Source organism: Aphis gossypii, chromosome 1 (assembly GCF_020184175.1).
Source record: "Aphis gossypii isolate Hap1 chromosome 1, ASM2018417v2, whole genome shotgun sequence".
Classification (NCBI taxonomy): domain Eukaryota; kingdom Metazoa; phylum Arthropoda; class Insecta; order Hemiptera; family Aphididae; genus Aphis; species Aphis gossypii.
In genome coordinates this window covers 11,582,961-11,600,662 of record NC_065530.1, presented here as the reverse complement: position 1 = coordinate 11,600,662, position 17,702 = coordinate 11,582,961, and the positions used below count along the sequence as shown (strand labels likewise).

Genomic DNA, 17,702 nt, shown 5'->3' with positions numbered 1-17,702 from the left:
CTATTGATTTTTAATTTATAAGGTAGGTACATACCTATACGAATATTTAAATTAAAATTAAAGTTAAAATTGTATTTTCTTAATTTTTGAGTGTCTAATGTTATAATTTATAAACAATATAATTTCAATTTAAAAACACAGATTTATAATTTTAAATCATGTAGGGTACAAGAAATATTTTCTACAAATTAATTATTAAATATATTTATTCATAAATACATATTTTATTTATTTAATATATTTGATTATTTTTATAATATCGTATAGTTAAATTTTAGTTTTTACAATAATGTTAGTTATATCCTTTAAATATAAGAATTAATAAAATGTATTCGTACCTACTAATATTAAATTTAAATTGTATATGTATCTTATTTCAAATTATTGAAAAACTATTATAAAATAATATACCTTATTATATAAAAAAAATATATTTTAAAATGCTTTATAGTTAAATTGTATATAAATATAATGCAATTTTTCAGAATTAGGTAAGTTTAATTTTAATTTATTTTTTGTTTTTAGTCAGCAACTGCACATATATCAAAGTTTTAACAAAGAAATAAACAAAACTGTGATAGTACCTATATTGTAATATTATTAATTAAATTGTTTGCAATGAATTAAAATAATTTTAGTATATTAAAAGATAAATAAATATTTGGACTATAATCTATATAATATCTATTTTTACGGAACATGTTTTAATTGTAGTTTTCATTAAAATTACTCATTTCCTGTACAATATTATTGTATTTCAGTTTGAATATAAATGCTGTTTAAAAAGTAAAAATATAATATACAAATTATATACCTATAATAGACATACATAATATTTACGCACGAATAATCAATAATTTAAGTATAAAAATAATTTTAAGACATCATAATTATTTTAATGATACATAATTTTACTTATTATAATGTATACGTATATGTATTTATATAATATAGCATATTGCACGTTTAATTTCGATATTATTATTTTCAAAATTTATCGTACAATACGATGTGGGTACGTATTATGACTAAACTGAACATACAATTAAGGATTATAACAATATGTTTTTATTATTCAAATAAATAAGTGTAAATAGATATACATATTATGATTATGTATAAAAAAAAAAATACAAAGTTATATGTTAAAACTATAAATATTATTTTTTATGTACAGTTCTGAAAAAAAAACTACTTAGTACTTACTATAATAATAATGTCACAACGAAATATTGATCATATAATATTATAATTTATATTTAGAGGAGGCCGGTCTACGAGGGAGACTACTTATACCGATTATAGAATGTGTACCGAAGCTACTATTAAGTCGTACTTAGTACAAACGTATAGATTGACGACGACGGTGAAACGCAATAATGATATTTAAAAATTATTGAATTGAATTACACAAAAGCTTAGAAATATCCGATGGCATCCAATACACGCAGGTTTCGGTGAACATATACAAGCGATAATGTCTGAAAACCATTAACACGAAACAAAAGTGCGAATAGTTATGAAAATCTATAATATTGACATCGATATAAAATCATTTATATTCTATAAATTAACTATACTTCGATCGGTCGTTTATTATATCGTGTATAGGGCCGAGGGCCGACGTGTAATTCGTAACGGCCATTCTGCGGTCGGATATTACTCAGCTGTCTGTCGTAAGCGCCTTTACAGTTGTAGGACATCACTGTTCTAATAATTTATCATTATATTAATATTATAAAATTACGTGTTGAGCTGCTTTACGTATATATGCATATAAATAGCACCGCGGCGATCATCTCCTCTCGTTGTGATGTCGTTTATTCGCGGCCATCGACGACTGGAAGAACGATTCGATGGGCAACAGCGGTCTGTCGGCCGCGTACGAAGTGTGGTACTTGTGCCTCGGGGCCGCCGGGGTTACCGCGACCGTGGTCGCGACGTAGTCTACGTCTTCGGAAGACGCCGCGTCCATAGCTTCGGAGGTGTTATCGTCCAGCGGAGACACGGACGAACTCCTCCTGAGCGAGTTGTGCTCTTCGGCCGCCGCCACCGTCACCGCGGCCGTCCTGATGGTCGGCACCGTCCTCCGTTTGGCCGAGTACACTGCCGGTCTAGTCGGTTCCGTGGCGGCCACAGGTTCTCCGCCGTCGTCAACCACCGCCGCCGCCGAGGAATCAGTGCTCGTCCTCAGCCTGTTGTAGTACTTGCCGGGCTTGTATTTGCTTCGATACGTAGTCCGTTCCGTGGTGGTTGTGTCCTGTTGCTGTTGCGGTTCCTCAGTGGTGGTAGTCGTGGTCGACGTGCCAGCCTTGTACCGGTTAGGCCGTACTCGCGGTTTGTATGTCTTCCGGGTCGTCGTGTTTGCGGGCTGTTCGACGGTTTCCGGATCCGTGGGCGCGGGACTCGCGGTCGTCGTCCTCCGTCCTATCGTGAACGGCGCTTTCTCCGTACTGCTGGTGGTGGTCGACGGCGACGTCGTACTGGTCTTATAGTCTTTGATACTGAACCGCGGTCGCGTACCGTTACCGTACTTGGCTTTGGTCTTTGCGCGCACGTCCGACGACGCCGCGACGTCGGCGGAACTCGATTGCGACGCCATTGTGGTCGTCGTCGTGGTAGCCGCGGTCGTGGTCGTCGCCGCGGTAGTGGTCGTGGTGGTCGGCGGTGCCAAAGTCACTCGCTCGGGCACGTATTCGTAATCGGCCGCCGGATACGGTTCTTTAGGCCTGGCCGACGGCAACGGTTTCTTTTTCTTGAACTTGTTCACCGACACCGGAACCGGTCGTTCTTCCCTGACGGGCGCGTAGGTCGTCGACGCCTCCGTCGTCGTCGGCACGACCACTGTTTCGTAATCCTGGTGCGATTGTTGGTACTGTTGTCGTGGACGGTAGTCCTGTTGGTGTTCTTGTAACTGTAACTGTTGGCGATTGGGCACGGCGTACTCGTCGTAGTCCTCCGGCATAGCAGTGGTCGTCGAAGTAGTCGTCGTAGTCGTCGTCGGTTTTCGCTTGCGCGTTGTCTTGGGCGCGACCGTGGTCGTGGTCGTCGTGGTCGAGGTCGACATCGGTTTGGTAGGGCTCTTCATTATGTCGTACTGCTCGCTGGACTCGTTCTCGTCCTGTTCCTCGCGAGCGTCGTACTCCGACGAACCGCCTACCGCCGCCGCTTCCTTGAAGTATGGGGCCTTCGGACGGTTGTTTGCGAATTGTTGTTGGCCTAGTGTAACCGGCGTGGGCAAAAAGGCGGGAAGAGCGTTGACTTCCTTCACCGGGAATATCCGATAGAGTTCTTCGTTTTTGGGGGTTGGTGTTTGGTACTTGCTGAACGGCCTGGTCGCCGGATGCGTGAACGCGGTTGACAAGTCCACGGTAACCGGTCGGAGCGGTTGACCATTGTTTTCCTGGCCAAACCGCACTTCCGTACCCACGTTAAGGTTTTGCACGTACTGATTGGGTTTTATAAAAACGTTTTGATCTCCGTTGGTCTGTTCGAACGGCCGCGCAAAATTCGAGATTTGTGGGTACAAGTTTTGATTTTCCACGTGACCCGGATACTTTTGGAAGTGCGCAGACGATCCTCCTTCGGTAGACGATATGTATTCCTGTTGCTGTTGCTGTTGTTGTTGTACTGGTTGTTGTTGATGGTGTTGGTGATGGTGGTGATGTAGTTTGTGTTGTTGTTGTTGTATCGAGTCCGAGGGGCTCACTAAATAAGGTTTCGGCCGTTGTTCCGCATACACCTGTTTGTTGTTACCCTGCGGTCTTGGGAAAATATGATCATTGGGCACGTAATACGGCGTCAGTCTCTTGGGCGGATCTTGTACGATTGGCGGTTCCTTAAACCCAAAGCTCTTATGATTGTTGTTGTTGTTGTTGTAATTGTTGGGGTTGTTGTTGATGTTTTGGTATTGGAAGTTTTGATAGAACTGCGGAGGTGATTGCACTGGTGGTGGCTTTTGATAGTTTTGAGGGTGACGTTGTTGAGCGTTGAATACTACGATTGCTGGAGGCTTTTGTAGGTCTTCTGGTTCGTTGTAGTCATTCTGTTGAAAACGCCGGTCGTTAGACTCTTCGTAATGTCTGTCAAAGTTGTAGCTAGGCCTGAAATTTAAAGTGTGCGCTGGCTCCCGCGCTTCAATAGTAGCGTGGCCGAATTCGCTAAAGGAACCTAATATAGTGGGTGGTGGTTGAGCGAACACTTCGATTTTGTTAGAAGCCGCTGGTTGTTGGTTGGGTGGTCGGTTGGTGTACCGGACGGGTGGCGTTATATGGACAACTTGTGAAAATCCACTGTTGAGTCTAGTTGACCTTTTATCAATACCAGATACCGGAACCCAGTCGTCTTGCAAATCGTTAGAGAAAACCTGAACAAACAATAAATACGTGAAACGTGGAAGTGGAAAATCATTTTATAATACAATTAACCATGTTTTTACTTACATTGTTTTCCTTGGGTAAATAGAAGTGTTCACCTCTAACAAACAAAACGAATCCTAAAAGAGACGATTATTATTATTATTAACACTGTATCTAATAATTATAAATCATATAATATACTCATGAACAATTAAATTATTTTTAAAACTTTAAAACTAATATTTACCTAAAAGGATATTCAATGAAATCAAACAAATAGATGCCCTTACACTCATTGTTCAGTCGTAAAACCCATTTACTCCTGAAAACACATATAAAAATCATAAATTAAAACATTATATAATTTACATTCGTGGAATAAATACGTATTTTAAAAGGAAGAGCATGTAATTATTAATATTTTAAGCATCATTAATTCAGTCATTATTCAATATCTATACAGATATGCAAATTATAACTCATTAGAGTTCTCAAGTGTATTTACTTTCTATTCATTACATCACATAGTTTAGTACCAATTAATTCAATTTATTATGCTACTTCTAATTTTTTATATATATTTTTAAATAAATTATAAAAATAAATCATTTGAAATCTTGAAATTTCCTAGTTCACATGTTACTTTATTATATAATACTAAAATACAACCGAATAAAGAGAAAAATTTAAGTTTAAACTTATTATTTAATAATAAATTAGTTAGTTAATAGTTAGTAGGATAGGCAGAGATTATGTTCCTGAAATCTCAAAATTAAGTAATTAATTTGATATCAGTTAAAAAGTTATTTTCTTCTAAGGTAGAATCATAATCTATACAATGCGTTTTGAAATGAATTAAAATTTTTTCAGAGAAGGCAGATTTCCTTTTCTAATTCTGTTTATGTAAAAATTGGGCTAATAATTAATATATCGGTAAAAGGTTTGCTTTTAATTATTTAGCTACAAAAATATAAAAATACGCATAAAAAAAAACAAAAATTTAAAATAATTATAGATTTATGAATTACCCAATTTTGAAAAAAGTTTAATAATTATAATATAATATATAATGTATAACTATACGTATTATGAATTTGACACTTGTATATTATACTATAATAAATTGTTTTGATAGAGTGAAATTAATGTTATACCTACATTTAAGTATATAGATAACTACGTAAGTGAAACTATAACACTAATTTAATGACATAAATGTATTATTAGTTGCATACTCTACGTTTTATAAGGAAATCACAATAAAACATATTATATATTATTATTATGTATTTATTTAATTATTTTATAATTTAATGTATCCTAATTCCTAATGAATATAACATTTTAGTTTGAAGAACCATAAATCCAATTTGGTTGAAAAATATAATACATTTTACATTAGTGAAGAACATAATAAGAGTAAAACATCAATGCTTAAACCGTTTATCATTAATTATTATTACTAAAATGTGAGTTTCCCCCATGTCAGGGTTTTTTTACACTGATAGGCTTCTATCCTCTCGTTATTCATGTTGCTGTTATTTTCTGTTACAAAATTATTTAATCATTACCTATACATAAATATTACGATTTATAATCATAGAAATCACATATTTATTGAATTTATTAGGATTAGAAAATTCACAATATTTTCTCCAAAAACTGCAATTAACAAATAATATATTGTATCATTAGTTTTATTGTGAATTTTTGAAAAAAAATTCTATAATCAGATATGATATTTTTAAAATTCAAAAAATTATCTTTGAGTTTTGAATTTATAAGACATACAATAAAACAGTGATTTTTTTCAAATTATTTTGCATTCTACATACATAATATAAAGTCCTCTATATTTGCTTCAAACATTCTCCGAAACTAAAATAGGTAACTCGAAATAATATATTTTAAAGTAAATTTTCAAAAAAGAATATGGACATGGTAATTTTTTATCGATCTGTAATTTTAATTGATTATTATTGTATATAAACATTAGAAAATAGGCATATTTTATTTTTTGGTTTCCCGACAAGACAATTAAATATTTTACCGATTTTTTTTTCTCAGAATTGTTCCAAATGATATTATTAAAAATGTGTTCATTCACAGTGTTATAATTTGCAATATTAGATTTCAAAATAAGTTATGTATGGGTACAATGTAATTAACTGGAATAATTATTGTTGGACGTTCTGTAATCGTGTGGATAATAAATAAAATTTTGTAAATATGTATTCTGAAAGAAGTTGAATTTGTTCGATATCCATATTATATTTTAGATATATTTATACATTTATAGGTAGTATTATCATTATTATTCGTTTTAATATCTATCTATATTTTTGACTTAAGCCGTTCGCCCAACATTAGTAATGTCCTTTTTGACGGTATTTCTAAACAATTCAAATTTATATCAACGTTTTTCAGTTAACAAAAAACAAAATTTCATTTCCTGTTCTTTTGTCTTTTTACTCAACAGTAGAATGTGTCGTTTTACATTCATTTAGTCAAAACGGTTCCACGTACGATCGTAAAAAAAAAGGAAAGTGTATGACACAATAAAACATGTAAAATTCACATTTATTGGTAATTTCGCATTTGTTTTTTTTTTTTTTTATTATTGTTAATAAGTAATAACCCATTGCAGGCGACAATAATATTATTTAATACGCACTTATACGTCTTACAAGCGCTCAAATTGTACGCACATAAACGTTACCATACAAACGTTGAAACGTCAATGGAAATTGCTTATTCAACACCATTATAGTTACCATACACGTTTATAATATACTACATAATATTATTATGATTATTTTTTTTTATGATAATTCATTGAATATAACCAAACTGACAAGCACGAAATTATATCCGCAAGAAAATGTGGAAAACTCACCAACACCGGAATACAAGTAGGAATTATATGTATCTACAGACATATTTTATTATTAGTAATTTATTTAATCTACCTAAATACCTACAAGAATATTGTTTTAATTTTATTATTACGAAACAGCTATAACCCTTATTATTACCTATCGATTAATAAAATTTTTAAATTACAATACGACTCACTAATTTTGGTACTTAAACGGTATAGTCATCGATTTGTTTATATACATGATCATACATAGCAGTATATTACTACTACTTCTACTACTACCAACGTAATCGGCACTACTGTTTACAGTTAATTTTTATTAACCGTTTCTAAATGTATCTCATCTATCTCAGCTGAGTTAAATCAAGTACTTACCAGTGGCGTAACTAAGGGCCCGCAGACCCCGCGGTGCGGGGGCCCACGGTAATTTGGTTGTAGAGTTATATAACAATATTTTAGAGGCCCATTTTTTGTTTTTGCGGGGGAGGGGCAATTTTTTTTGTCATGCCTCTGGTACCTACGTACAACTTATATGCGTGCACTCGCCTATAGGAGTGCAACCAGAGCCTGATTTACCAAATACATGGCCCAGGACAAAATAAAATAATAATATATTATATAGTTAGTGGTGATGGTCACCGGTGGGTCTCTTGGACACGTGGGCCCAGGACAAATGTCTATTTTTTCCGTGCGTGAATATGGCTCTGAGTGCAACTAGCATTGAACAATTGATGCGAATCTTCCAATTGTCAATACATATAATATGCAGTCTCGTATAGTAGTATAGTAACTTTAGAATAATATTATTAACTCTCGATTTCGTTAAAGACACAATAATAAACTGTACGTATGAAATCTGAATATGCATAGTATTATGTCTCGGCCGAGCGTATAGAATGATCAATAGGAGCGAACGAGAAAACCGTTAACACACGCGCCGCCACGGCCTTGGATGGACATCCGGCGCTCAGACACAATGTGTGCACACGAAATAATATATAATAATAATTATCATCATCATGAACACGTGGAGACGGCGATTAACTTTTAATTGTCTTTGTGCTAACACCGACTTGTGCACAACAATAATAAAATATCGTACTTACGATCTCGACGCGCCAACAGACGCGTGTTTGTTTACGCGGCAATTATGGATCTACGAAAACCACGTGAAACTCACAATAGCGACTGGATGATCTACGGACCGTGATCGCGATAACAATTATACGATTGGGTAACAACGCGTATATTATTCGTGTCTTATACGAACAATATTCATTATGCACGTCGACGCTCGTCGTGTGACTTTTCCCGAGGACGGACGTGTGGAACGACAGTGATAATAACATAATATAATATAATAATATGTAAGACGGTATCGAGGAGAACCGCGGTAACAGTGACGTCGGGGAAGCTGCGCCCAAGAGTATTATACGTACGACCATGATACATGATTATTAATTGTAAGCATACCGCTTACGTATTATCCATTTCAACACTAATTTTATAGTTTTATTATATTGAAACATTAAAATAAAAACCCCAAATATTTTGTCTGCTATGTTTTTTTTTTTTTTAAATTAGTCATCTGTTGAACAGCTTTCTACTCCTGTTTTTTACTAATAAATATAATTAGGTATTTCAAACATATTTTTGAATAATTAGTATGTAGATATGTTTATATATTATGCTATAAAAAGATATAACTTATCAGGAATCAGGATGCGTGAAATCTTGATAAGTAATAAATTTATAAATTTATTTTTTCGACAAATTGGCATTTACAAATATAGCTATTTATTAAAAAAATACATTTGAAATAGGCGTTTAAATACAAAAATTAAATGGTATTAAAATATTTTCAGATACGTAATTAAAATTTAAATATACAACTATAAATATTAGATAATAGATTCTGTAAAATGTATGTTATACTTTTCTGTGAAAGCTTTTCAATACACGACAAATCCTTACTGAAAATAAAATAACTTAACATTTAAACGGATATAACAGCAAAATATTAAGTGTTTTTGATTTATATATTTTAACAATTTATACTGATTACCAACAGTATTACGTATAATATAGGTACTTTTGGGGTCCGTAAAAATACGATAATAACCTTAAAAATACTCGGGCCACGATTCGTATATGAAAAAAACCGCGATGGAATGTGATTTTCTAAATCCGCAATATCGTAAATTGAGGAACACTCCGAAAACGTAGTAGGTATATAATATATATCTGTACGTCTAGCAATATATAATTATTAACTTAAAATAAAGTGATATCGCTACTCAATTGAAATTCCAACGGTACGCCATGCGTGCGTGCGTGTTTACACTGTTAAACACGAGCACCTCGTGTCGTCCGAGAATGCACACACATCACATACATATGTATATATATTTAGCACCGGAGTGAAGGTTATGTACACTTTCACTTGCCAATCGCAGCGACATTGACCTTCCGATGCTCGAAAAAAAGACTCTCGCGCCGTAACGTTTACATCGGTTTTTTTATTCGCTCCCTGGAAATTGTACCAATTTGTATTTTTTTATAACGCAAAAAACATCTACCTATGCGTCATTACAATAGTTTATTATAAATTATTATTACAATTTACCACTACACGTGACGCAGATTGACAGAAGTATTATACAGCACATGAGTGTTTGAACTGTTACGGTTTGGTTATCCACTACACAGTACGTCAATACTATACGGGGCGATCCACCAACCACTAGCCACGGTTTTTTGAGTTTATTCAAATTATGGTTTTTGAAATTTTTAAATATACTTTAAGGCTATATTTTCAAATCGTTAAGATTTTTGTTACTATTCAAGGAGTATACTTAGGGGTGATACAAACTTCTGTTTTTCAAATGAGAACTTTCATATTTTACTATAAATTATATTTAATGGATAATTTTTCTTAAAATGTTAATATACCTAATTCAAAATTCATATAAATAATTTCTCAGAAACTAAAGTGCATACAATAAGGATAAAAGTCCTTAAAATTGGTTTTATACAAATATAACTTGCATGTGATATTAGATCTAGTATATTTATTATGCTTGGATTAGTTTTAGAAATTATAAACGTTGATAGATTAATATTAAATACTAATATTTTCAATTTACCGTATACAATCTGAACCCAATATCATGGATCTTTTATCCTTATAACACAATATTAAAGAACTCAAAATCTACTCAGTTGAATCTTTTAATCAAAATGTTCAAAAAAATATTATTACACTAAATAATTCGTAATGTAAAAAGAAGGTAGTTATTTGAAAAACAAAAGTTTGTATTTTTACAAGACTCTCTTTAAGTAGTACAAAAAAAACAAAATTTTTCAAACTCTTATATCTATATATTCTTTATATTATTATCTTTAAGGATATTTGAAAATTCCAAAAATCAGATTTTGAACAATTGTATTATTGTAGACAAAAGACGTGAGTGTTATATCTATTACATAAGTTTAGGTATAAGTACGTGGAATACTTATACCTATACGTTATAACTTATAACTTATATTAATAAATTTATAACTGACGATTACTAAACGAGTATACCTAATTATTATAAACTATATATTAAGTAACTTAAATCTCAATGACTACAGTGAATTATAATCGATCTTAGTCAAATCTACTTATAAACTATAAAATAAAGTACTGCCATTGAGTGGCTGCTTTTTTGTGAGTATTATATATATTATATTATTATTATTTATTATGATATTCCATTACAGATTGTTTATTCTACAAATAATATTTTTGAAAAATCTATACAAAATAAAAATTTAGTTTTGTACCTAGAGGATCAAATATTTTATTTGTACAGTTCATATGATTTATGAAAAGTATAAATAAAATCATAAAATTTCAGAAATATAATCGAATTTTGATTATTTGTTAACCTTTTTTTTATATATATATATCAAATATATCGAACAAAGTATGATAATTAGGTATAGGTACCTACTAAAGCTTGTTCATTGCCACTGTCAACAATAACAAAAATAAATCCTTCAAATGGTATAGAAAACGTATGAGCACGATTTAAAATGTACACAACGTTGATGTATTTCTAAACCGAAAAATAAATACAAAAAAAAAAAAAAAAGCGAAAAACGACTGAAGAAAAGTGGTTTCACTTAAATATTAAATAAAAATCACGTGCATCGTGTATTAATAGTACCTAGCTACGCATTATTCATCTTGCGCACTAAACACACACTCGCACACTATTGATTGAAATGCCAATCGACGAATTTCAGTGATTTTCTAAAGTAACAATAATTTTCACCTTGTTCTATATCCGACGCGGATTGAATATATATCGGACATCCTGGTCACGTAAATTTATACCTAATTCAACGATACGATGTGACCATAACGACAAAACTATACTTCAAATTTATGTCAAGGGATCCGCAAAGACCTCGCATTTCGATTAATTACGTTGCGATATAATATACATATTAATGTTTATATTTTGTTTGCTGTGTCAATATTTCGTACATAAGGATACATATTATAACAAAGCAAATTAATTTTAAGCAACTATTCGATCTCGTTATAGCTTTCACCGCAGAAATTCTACACGTATGCTTAATACTCTATACACGAATTGGCATTAAAATAATACAACGATTTTGTTGGAGGTCTATTTAAAACAATCCCGATGTTCAGAGGGACACGTGAAGTTAACCGACTTGCAAATTATAGTTTCATGGCTGCACGTTGTTAAATTAAAGAGTAGAATACGATTTATGATTAGCGTTATTTTTATAACATTTCACACTTAGTTTTTTTTTTATTATTATTGTAAGACATCAAAACCTTATATTAACCCAAATGTTGAAACGTGCTAAACAAGTATTGGTATTATAATAATTAGCTACAAATATAAATGTGAGCATCAGTTTATATTTTATATACACAGTGAGTTAAAATATTGAATGCATATCGATTATCTGTTTATAGGATTATATGATTAAAAATCGTGTTCAGAATAAAATTTAGAATAGATAATTTCAATTCTTAGGTAGGTACTTATTATAAAGATTAAAAATCTTTTAGTAAAAAGCATATTAAAAGTTACGTGGAAAAAGTTATTTATTTTATTGCTTTGTATTCTTTATTAACACTTCAATGGTATTTACTTATTTTTTGTTAAGTGGTTGTCAACTCTTAAAATCGTTTGAAATTCGTACCACGTTATTACAAATTTAAAAATCAAATAAACTAGTATTTTAAATATATAATTACTATCTAGTACCTATCATTCAAATAAAATAATACTTTTATATACTTATTATATTTTAATACTCTAATGAAATTTCATATTGACATAAGTTTGTACCTTCCTATAATAATATGTAATATACACACATGTTAGACCCTACAAATAGTTGTAATAATATAATAACAATAGTTTTTGTTCCAAACATATTATTTTGACAATCACAGTAGATAATGTTTTCATAAGAGGCTTAATTGCTGTTTAGAGGATATGACGTCAGACACGAATTAACTATATTAATTTTTGACGAATAATTATAACGATGATTATACATATTCACTAAAAAATATAATAATAGGTAGTCGGTTGTAGATGTAAATAGTTAAATTCAATATATTTACTTTACCGTTTCACAGAGAATAGGACTTGCTACTTAGAACGGAACGAAGTAAATTGGTATTAGATAATTTATGCAGTCACGTATTAAGCATTTAAATGGTTAGGTAATGAAAATAATTAAGCATGGTAAGAAACCGTGATTTTAATTTAAAAAACAAACTTAATACAAATCAAATATTATAAATTATTATATTATATGTTATTTAGATTTATCCAAAAGTTTTTAGCTATTCAACTCGACAATTAAAGATGATGGATCTAAAGGTTAATACACAATTTTAATTTTAAATTATTTTTTTTGTTAAACTTTGTTTACATATTTACTTATTTCTAATATTATAATATTTATAGCAAAATCTTCTACTTATGTAATTTAGAATTCTAAAAATTAGAATCATATAATTTATGCATAGATATACTATTTATTTTATACATTTTATATTTTCATTCGAATTATTAATATTGGAAAAATAAATTATTAAAATTAAATATAAGAAATTATAAGTTAAATATATAAAACATTATATATTTAACATAATATACGTTTGACATACGAAACTAGAATATCTATTAAATTAAAAATGATCGACAATAAATCGTTTATTAAATGTGTAAACGAAATATTAACAAAAGGAGATCATTTTTGTGATCTCCGTGATCGTCCCTGATATATAATATGCATGGCACAGTATTTATATCATAGAATAAATAATGAGGTATATAACATTGTGTATTTACATAATATTACATAGTTTTATACTTAGACATTCATAATATATTATTATAACGCCTATTAAGTATTATGTATAATGTTACATGTAAGTATAATATGAATAAACCTCCAATTTTTAAAAGGAGAGTATAATTATTATTGCTCGAAAATATTAAGCAATAGCGAAAATGATGTAGATATCGTTATTACTAAGTTTATTTATTTTGTGTAACATAGGTTCTAAATAACCAATTCACTTATATAACAAAATTAAGGTGATCTTTAATCAAGAAGATGTGTGATAGGTTAATTTTTTTTTTTAATCCGTAGTTCCTTTCTTCGACACAGTACGGTGATTTCCTTACATTTCGTAATAAATCTATATAGCATATAGATTATAGATAGATACTATAGAACATTGATATTGTTATTTAGAGACTTACCTAATCGTTTGTAGTAATAAAAATGTAGATTTTTGAATGGATACCCCCTCCCGATATTCAATTTTAAAAATAATTTGTTTTTATTAGTATCAATTTTGCTATATCAAATACCTATAAAATAATACATTTCATTATTTTTATTTACATAGAAAGGTTCTACCTTTGATTCCTAATATTATGCAATACTGCTTAATAATAATGAATAATACTCTTTTATAAATAAGTACCTAATTGTAAATTTTTTTAAGCTTATGTGTTTAAAAAAAATTTAAGTCTATTAGGATAGTTAGATTTTTATCAACTTACTTAGTTGTTTAACTATTTTTTTTTTTATTGATTTTATATACGCTTCATTTATAAATTACAAAGCATCAACTATAAAGGAAACATATAAATCAATGAATAGAAAGCTCAAATTATTTCTAGTCGCAGCTTTTTTAAATTCTAAACTTCGAGAACCGGAACTCAAAGCGACTGTTTCATTAAATTATAAGATAATTTTACTTCACCAATTTTTTTATTAGCTTATAACTATCATTGAGTTTTATTATAGCATAAGGCTTCATATTTTAAAACAAGAAAGTAAATATTAGTATAAAATTAGGAATTTTTATGAGAAAAAAATATAAAATTATGTAGACAATTTGAAATAAGTTTATATTATTTTATAGGTGCGATTTATTCAGTTCCGAAACATAAAATATCATAAAAACTATTATAACAGTTAAAAAACTTTCAGTAGTTAATTTATTATTAATCGACGCCTTGCGCCTAGAATCACAGAGAAAACCTGAAGAAAGTTTAGATGATTGATTACTTGATTACACGAGTGACTTAATTATAAAATGTGTGATAAATTATAATATTATGTTTGATGTTTTAGTTCTTAATCTGAATGTTCTTATATGGAATAGAATAAAAAACAACAAAACTATATATGTATTGGTCTTAGCTACTACCTTATTAAATATAACGATATTTAATGCGTGTTCGATGATATAAAGAAGCAAATTAGCAAAAGGCACGAGTTTTCGAGAATACAATTCGGGCGAAAGTATTAATCCACTTGAACCCTATATGCAATAAAATGATTAATAAATAAGTTTTCACTTTTAATACTATGTATACTATTTGAACCCATTCTAAAAATATTAAAATATTTTTATTAAAATGTTATACTATTAAAATAAAATTGTTTTATTTTTAATATAAAAATTGTAATTATATGTAAGTAGTAAGTACATAAAACTCATACATAGTGCACAAGTCATTGACGAATGACGATTATTATAACGTTAATATATAGGTACATTGTTATTTAGTAGCGTATAAATAGAGTAGATAAGCACAGATAGAAACATGAAGTACAGTTGTAGACTTACTTGAAAAAAAATGTTGAAGTAGAGCTTTAGGTGTATCACAACACTGCAGTGGTTCGAACGTATGATATATATGTATTATATTAGTCCAAGTAAAGGGTGGACGAAAAGTACAAACGGCGCACTGCCACGGAATTCAATCGAGCTGAACGCAAGACAAAATGGAAAGATTAAAAATCTAAAACGTCAAGAAAAAAAAAGAAAAACCGTAGACCGCGGTCTTCGTCGCGTGGACTGCAAGTACAACGGTACAAAATACGCGGAATGCGATGGGAATGATCGACACTAACGATAATGACGATTAAAGTAATAATAAAAAATAATAATCAAGTGCAGCAGCGTGCGCGCGTGTTGCCGGCGACAAGTCGAATGAACGAAATCGAATGTGGGTTTATTGGTCGGTTTCCGATGTGTATACGGCGGTGGCGGCGGCAAAAGAAAGTAGGCTAGTCATGACACTGTATATAGCTGGCACTTGGAGTGTGCCTAACAACAAAACGACACGGAGGACTCGTGTACCCTTTCCATTCTTCTTTGCGATCTACAATACAATATATATATATATTCTATGGTTGAAATACACCCGATTCGTCCTGCGAGAGTATATTGTAATCTAGGGGTGCGTTAAAGTCTCTAAACAAATCGATTTTTGCACCGTGCAGATCCATCGTCGTTTAGCTGAAAAAGTAAGCGCATCTCTTGTGGTTCCACAGCTTAAGTTTACGCGGTTCTTCGTAAGAGCTTATTTATAGTTTACATTAAAGATATACCATATGATTCTTCAACAACTTTAAAATACCTTCTTCGAATTTTTAGTTTGCAGAGATGAGATGGCGGAAATTTAACTATAGGACAATATCGATTTTATTAACTATACTTGTAAGTCGAGTTTCAACTGAGAAAATAAACCGTTTGACGAGAAACTGGCGAGAAGGGGGGCGTTTGAAAAGCTCAAAATATTGTAGGAGCCACCAAAAATTCACCCGACAATTCTATAGAGAAGATCGAATAAATTTAATATAATAATTTTCCGTCAGAAACTAACACTGACTAACAGACACTGATACATAATATTATTGTGATATTATTCCAAGTGTTTGGTATAGGTACATATAATAAAGTATAAACACATGTATGTATATTATATCAGTTCAACAATAACGACGCGTGCCTCGTGGTCTTTATAATGAGTGAAGGGAATAATTACATGTTGGTATAGGTACGGGTTATACCTATGTCTAACCGGTTCGTCTATTCCTTATATTCCATTTATTTTATTGAAAATTGCAACAGTCTGTATCTAAATAGGCTACATACACAAATTATATTATACCGTTCGGCTCACCGCACAATCGTTAAATCTACGTCAGATAAATAATATTATTGGTGTATAATTTCGATTATTTGGAAAAAGTTGCACCCAAACTCCTGCAGTGTATATCGAATAATAAAATTATAATCGATATATTATATTGTGGAATCGTTAAAAATCCATTGAATAAAATAACATTCTAATAATTTTAAAATAACTTTCTAATATTAACTCGTGATTAAAATCTGAAGAAGATATACCTAATATTATTAAGTACATCTTTGAACCATATTAAGAAATAAAATGAAAAATTATCGTATCAGACATATTTGTTTTTTCAAATTTTTCTTTTTTTCTTTAACACTTGAAACAACTTATTCAGAGAATCAATACATATATACGAGTAAATACTCGTAGGTTAATGCCATGCATTGAATCAAGTCTATCAACTTAAGTATAAAAAAAATGTTTCTATTTATATGATGAAATAAATATAAATTTAATCATTCGTCATTCATCGACATCCCATATAATAAACATAATATTCTGTATTGGATTACTAAAAACAAATTCTATTTTTTACTCAAATCTAACCGTTTGTAACTTGCATAGTTACATTACACGTACTTATTCTTAAAATTAATAAATTCACCGGTTTAAAAATCAATCGTAAAAAAAAATTGAATTCCAACTTGTGGATTTTTTGATGAAATAAATGTAAAATAACACATAAATTGACGTATTATTGCTAAACGACTGTGTCCTGTCTCACCTTCTGATTCCAAAAAACTCTACCTTGCACAATGTGCATTTATACCGGTTAGGTTAGGTTTTCTTACTTTTTTAGCGTGTTTTGTATATGGTGTAAATTATAGTTGAAAAGATTTTTATGGTCACTTGAGATGAATCTAGTCCAAAATTGCATAACGCCAGTTTGAACATTTCGTTAGTCGTTAC

General features: G+C 30.7%; 1 protein-coding gene across 1 annotated transcript; it reads right to left on the bottom strand.

Annotated features, from left to right (window-relative positions):
- Window positions 1–619: 619 nt before the first annotated feature.
- On the bottom strand, window positions 620–15,819 carry LOC114130732 (general transcriptional corepressor trfA-like). Its single transcript, XM_027995774.2, has 4 exons — window positions 15,437–15,819; window positions 4,606–4,680; window positions 4,443–4,495; window positions 620–4,366 (listed from the first exon to the last, which is right to left on the bottom strand). Exons 2-4 carry the CDS (start codon window positions 4,652–4,654, stop codon window positions 1,796–1,798), a joined length of 2,673 nt encoding a protein of 890 aa, XP_027851575.2. The 5' UTR covers window positions 4,655–4,680; window positions 15,437–15,819; the 3' UTR covers window positions 620–1,795.
- Between the last annotated feature and the right edge of the window lie 1,883 nt (window positions 15,820–17,702).

What these genes read in the sequence shown, in the direction of transcription:
- LOC114130732 (XM_027995774.2), bottom strand. Translation starts at nt 4,654, where the DNA reads ATGAGTGTAAGGGCATCTATTTGTTTGATTTCATTGAATATCCTTTTA. An exon ending in TTCATTGAATATCCTTTTAG is followed by an intron (nt 4,496 to 4,605) that starts GTAAATATTAGT and finishes CGTCTCTTTTAG; the next exon opens with GATTCGTTTTGTTTGTTAGA. An exon ending in ATTTACCCAAGGAAAACAAT is followed by an intron (nt 4,367 to 4,442) that starts GTAAGTAAAAAC and finishes TTGTTTGTTCAG; the next exon opens with GTTTTCTCTAACGATTTGCA.